This window comes from Carassius gibelio, chromosome B9, assembly GCF_023724105.1.
Source record: "Carassius gibelio isolate Cgi1373 ecotype wild population from Czech Republic chromosome B9, carGib1.2-hapl.c, whole genome shotgun sequence".
NCBI lineage: Eukaryota > Metazoa > Chordata > Actinopteri > Cypriniformes > Cyprinidae > Carassius > Carassius gibelio.
This window is the reverse complement of record NC_068404.1, coordinates 25256605-25262741: the sequence shown is the minus strand read 5'-3', so window position 1 is coordinate 25262741 and position 6137 is coordinate 25256605. Positions and strand designations below refer to the sequence as shown.

The 6137-nt window shown below is 34.3% G+C and overlaps 1 protein-coding gene across 1 annotated transcript in view; it reads right to left on the bottom strand.

Annotated features, from left to right (window-relative positions):
• Positions 1–4153: 4153 nt before the first annotated feature.
• The window catches only part of LOC127965488 (TRAF3-interacting protein 1), a 28276-nt gene continuing 26292 nt past the window's right edge, over positions 4154–6137 (bottom strand). Inside the window, exon 15 of the mRNA XM_052566298.1 lies at positions 4154–5986. Coding sequence (XP_052422258.1) covers positions 5821–5986 — 166 coding nt within the window. The 3' untranslated portion in view covers positions 4154–5820. The remainder of the gene's footprint in view (positions 5987–6137) is intronic.

The window sequence follows — 6137 nt, the reverse complement described above, 5'->3', positions numbered from 1 at the left end:
CAGGCAGCGGAAGGGAAGAGATACAAAATAGACATTTCTTGCCCATGATCTCCTGGACAGTAATGCGGCACAGGTTCATCACTCTCCTCAGGTTTCCTGTGCAATATTAGCGAGTACAGGTCAGGCCTCAAAGACCGTTAGATATCAACTTGACAGTCATGGAAAGAATCATGTTTGAAGTTATACCCTTAAATAAAACAATCAAGTAATTTTTAATCTCCTAAATTTCCTGCACTGCTTTTTTTTTAAAGTTTAATGCTTTTTTCAGAATATTCTCCTGTTAAAAACATACCCTCAACAAAATGTTCAGTGCAGTGCAGAATTCATTAAATCCATTGATAATACTCACTAATGTTTGAGCTGTTGTTTTCCCTCCAAAATTATGTCACCTATGGAAGACTAAAAAGATGAAAAATGAGATTTAAGACACATGGAAAAAATACAAATCCACAACAGCTAAAAACAACATTTCCAAAGAAAATAATTATCATTTAAAACCAGTGTTAACATTTTGAAATATAATTACATTTCCAGTTTTCATTAAAATTTTTAACTTTACTAATTTAATGTGCTTTGGCCATTTTGTTAGTTTTTATATAGCTTTGATTTATTATTCTTATTAAAAAAAAATTTAAGCCAAAAGTCTGGAATAATAACAATGTTTTTTTAATGTTTTGAGAGAAGTCTGTTTTGCTCACCAAAGTTGAATTTATTTGATCAAAACACAGTAAAAAAGTAATATTGTGAAATATTAGAATTTAAAATATTAGAATTTTAAATTTTAAACTGTTTTCTATTTGAATATATTAAAAAATGTATTGCTGAATTTTCAGCATCAATCCAGGGTCACGTGATCCTTCAGAAATCATTCTAATATGCTGATTTAGTGCTCAAGATTGCTTATCAATGTTGCAAAAAGTTATGCTGCTTAATATATTTCTATGGAAACTGTGATACTATTCAAACGTTTGGGCTATGAAAACAAAAGAGAGAAATTAATACGTCTATCCAACAGGGACACAACTTAAATAGATCAAACGTGACAGTAAAGACATTTATCATGTCACGATAAAATTATATTTCAAATAAATTCTGTTCAATTAACTTTCCAAAATATGGTTTCCACAAAAATATTAGGTAGCAAAGACATTTTTAACATTGATAACAATCAGTAATCACCAATAATAACTGAGCACCAAATCAACATGCAAGAATGATTTCTGAAGGATCATGTGATACTGAAGACTGGAGGATTGATTCCAAAATTCAGTTTTGACATCACAGAAATAAATTAAATTTCAAAATATATTTAAACAGAAAAACGTTCCTTGAAATTGCAATTATATTTCACAATCTAATACTGTTTTTTTCTTGATCAAATGAATGCAGCATGGTGAGCATTATTCCAAACTTTTTGGCCGGCCAGTGTAGAGTTGCAACTGAACTCTTTTTGTCAATCTAATAATTATAGAATTTGCAAGATGTATCCCCACCTGATCAGCTCTAACAGAATGTCCACTCGGCCCACTTGTGCAGTGTAGTATATTGGGGTGCTCAAAATGGTTTTACGTAAAACCAAAAAAAAAAAAAAAATATCCGAAAAACATGGTTACTATAGTTTAACCATGGTCTTGCTACACTAACCTTAGTTTAACCATGGCTACTTACATACATACAAATGGTAGGCTAATAAAATTGCTAAAAAAATGGTTACTACACTTTTACTATAATAAAACCATTGTTAATTTGTTTACTTCATCTATGATCATTGTTATGTCTCTGTATAAGGCAAGACAAGGCAAGTTTATTTATATAGCACATTTCGTACACAATGGTAATTCAAAGTGCTTTATATAAAAGAAAGTAAAAATCATGAAGAAAAATAATTTCAAAAATAAAACAAGCAATATAAAAATTGTGAAAATGATTTTAAGAAATACTTATTTAAAATGAATTTAAAACATTTAAAAATATAAAATGGAAAAGGAATAATATTAATTGGAGAAGGAAAATATTGATTTATTTTTTTAAGGTGTTTGAATTTGGTTTCAGTACAATTTCAGAAGTGTTTCTAAGAAGCTTTTCAGCGACCACACAAACTATCATACAGATTCACCCTTCTGAAAATTAACCATGTTTTTATTATCGTAAAAGTGTAGTAAGCATGTTTTTTGGCGTACTTTTACCAGTTATATAAACAGTTTTACTACAAAAACCATGGTTAAACTACGGTCAGTGTAGCAAAACCATGCTTAATTTGTGGCTATCATGGTTTAACTATAGTAACCATGTTTTTTTTTTTTTTTTTTTTCATTTGTAGTAAAACCACGGTTAATTTTTAAGCAAAAAAAAAAATGTGTTATGAAAATAATAAATAATGTTTGCTCATTTTTAACTTTTTGTACATAAAGCATATAGCTGCACATAAGTGTTTCTGGTTATAATGTGTGAAATTCCAACTTCATCTGGCGTTCAGTGAGAAACTGCTCACAAAAACTTTGCTCTAGAATTCTAATAATTAAAATGTTTTCTTTTTAATTTTGTTTATAGTATTTATTCACACACACACACACACACACACATATAGTATTTATTAGTTATTACAAATACCACTTCAATAACAAATTCTAAAAAAAAATTGCATTTCAATTATTCGTTTTTTTTAATTTTTTTTTGTTGTCCTTAACATCAACATTTTTGTCAGTTTTCTTGGGATGCATCCATATACTCTCAGACCTTCTGCTCATTCGTTCAGAGACGTGATGAGACCCAGAGCAGAAGAGGTGAGTGTAGATCTCAGTCTCTTGAGGTCGAAGACAAAGCTTGAATGTCTTTAACTGTGGTAGGTGACTCGAGTTGGTCATTGTTGGAAGTTTATACTGAAGAGCCGCAGACGCATGCCGTATTGCTGCCTGACGACAGCTGAACCATGAACACTGGCCTACAGGCCTGAAAAATAAACAGCCAGCCTGACAGCCTCATGTGTCTCTGAAGAGAGCTGGACCGCAGGGAGATACAACACTCAACTCTCTAAAAAGCGTTCGGAGTGATTTGAACAAGTGGCAAGGGGATTTTGGTTTTGGTTTTGATTTTTAACATGGCTGAGGTGTTCTAAATGCTTCTTTTTTAGGATAGTTATGCAGTAGCTTGTGCACTGCTACAGTGTTCTTGAGTAGTTACTAGGTGGTTTCTAGATCAGACTCTACTTTATGGTCTGCCAAGTCAAAAACTCGAACAGCTCTTTTGAACATGTCGTGCAATTTGAGAACATGCTGAAATACATGCCTAAGTTTAATACTTATGGTTAGTGGTTTGTTTAAACCCCTAACCCTAAATATGAGCAATTGCAAAAACGAGTAGAGTTTTGCTTTGTTAATAGCATTTTAATGACGGACTGGCTCTTCTTGGAGGTCACACACTAAAGCGTTTTCCTTGTTGGTTATGGTGCATTGAGTTCCTTTTGACCATAAGTCCCATTAATAAGGCATAAAATAATAAAAGGATTTATTTCAATGAAGGAAAACACAAGTTCCACCTGTTCACTGTTCTTCTTGCTAAAGCAGCACAATGATTTTTGACAGTCTTCTTTGGCTGGGGTTTTCTCCAGGGCCCACAGCAGGAGAACGCTCAGACTAAAGAGCCCCGGAGGGCACGCGCATGGCCTGTTCACTCAGACCTAATCCAAACGTTCGCTCAGGGATCTCAGACAGGTGCCCAGGTTTTCAAGGGCCTCCAAATCCTGATCTGTTACTCAACAGGCGTTCAATAGGAGTGCTCCTGCAGTATGTGCGTGTGAGCCTGCGGTGCAGCTGTTTCAAGCTCTGCCAGGATAAAAATCAATACTGATGTGCTGATACAGACTTTTAAAATGTTATTCAATGTTTTCGCTGCGTCCCACCGGGTCAGCTTTCTAGAGCGTGGTGTGTGACACATTAAAGACGTCCAGGCCTTCTTGTGAACTCATCAGAAACATTCACTTGGCATGTTTACCGCTGCTCTGAAATGCAATTCAAAACAGTCATTAAAATGTCGCAATGTTTACTTAGCGGTGACGTGTGTAATTTTTGTGTCACTGGCACCACCAAACAGAATTGGGAAAATAATGAGTATATTCTCTGAACCGCGTGCGCTGTAAAATGGTCACAACCGACACTTTTAACAGAAATGTAACCGTTTATTAGACTTCACTACAAAATTAATATTCATTTGTGGACTATGATACAAACAACATATACACAAAATGTACAGCAAATGGTAAAAATCGTATACAGTGTAAATGGTCGGCTCTTTTACAAAGTAAATGGAAACGCAAATATATTTTATCGACATTAAGAAGTTGATTTTACTTAAATAGCAAAATGTATTTTGTGTCACAGCTGATAATACTGATGTAGTATATGATCTGTGTATTGAAGTCTGATTCTACTGACATTCATGCTGTGTGGTTTAGATATCAAATTCATCTAGACACTGGTACAGTACCACAGTATCCAAGTCTGACTGGATATACATGCTGAAGATTTTCTAAATGTTGTGCTTGAGCAGCAGATTCAACTATTGCTTCATCTAACACAGTTTTTTTCTCATAAACTTATCAAAATAGATATAATACATTTATTAATTGCTTCATGGATCTCAGTTTGCAGTAGAAAACGCTCTCAACAGCCCTCTAAAAAAGTTTCTCTGTCATGTATTCTCAAATGAAATATCATTATTGATATGAATTTGGAATTCACATATACAGTTGATCAAGGTACATTTCTTGTTTAGATGATAAATTGACTTAAAAAACATTTATGCAATCTCAGCTCGTTTCTTTGAATATATGTTAAGCTATCTGAGCGGTTCTGGATGTGTACAGGGAAATGATGCGCTGCATTACAGATTCATTCTTCAAAGTGCAGAGGTGCGCGTGTAGTGTGTCTCCAATTTTTGGCAATTCTAATGCTCATCTGTAAAATTCTATTGCTTACTAGCAGCTTTAGAAAGTTACATTAAATATATATCTATATATATACACGTCATATTTCCATGAAAGCTTGTTTCAGTCACAGCATAAATAAATAAAAATATATAAGTGACTTTTTAGCTCACAATTTTGAGAATTGCGAGATATAAACTCAGAAATCGGACTTACTTTCTCTAACTTTTTATCTGAATTCGCAACAGTTTTTTTTTTTGCGTTAAATAAAAAAACGTAACTTTCTCACAATTCTGACTTTTTTCTTGCAATTGCAAGTTTATATGTCATGAAAAACTACAAACTGAGATAAAAAGCTGTAATTAACTATTTTATTATTTAATCCCAGACATAAAAAAAACTTTCAGAAACAAGCTTCCATGGTTTTTTTATGCACACATAAACAAATATAAATAATTATAGATGATATATTGCCAATGTTCTCCTGGGAGACAAAAACACCTGTCAGTCTGAATGGAAAAAAAGCTATTTTTTTATTTATTTTTATATAAACCAGTCAGTCTGTTTTTCTAAGAGAACATGGAAAGCACTTAAAGTCCTACTTAAAAAATACAGGACACATCAGTATGGTGACCACACACATTTATCTTTCAAGCAAGTGACGAGTGCAAATCTACTGCAGATGTGCGAGTGTGTTTGAGAATCCCAATGGACCAGCGCAAACAGATCCTGGGTCTAACAGAAGGCACCTTACATGAAGGGGGTTTGAGGAGACTGACTCCAGACTGTACCTGCACCTTCTGAACTCTGTCCGGTGCGGCTCAAACACATGGGGATCTATTAACAGGAGCACTCCCTGCTGCTCAGTGCTTCGGGTTCCTTTTGGGATGTGCTGAGATTCACGTTTGTGAGGAGAAGCTGATGCTGGATACCATCTTCTGGATCTTCTCCTCGTTCTTCAGGATGTTGGACTTGACTGCGCAGGTCTTGTCCTGCTGGTCTTTGATTAACCGCTCCAGTTCAGCGAGTTCAGTCTTCAGAGGTTCCACAACGCTGTCTGTGATTCTGAGACATAGACAGAGAAACGGCTTAATGCACAAGAACAAGAGTACTCAAAAGTAGCTGGATATCTCAATCGTGATAAATACTGGGATGCATCCACAGAGCATTATCATGGCTGTTGTTGACAATAATACATAAAAAATGTAAATTGTAA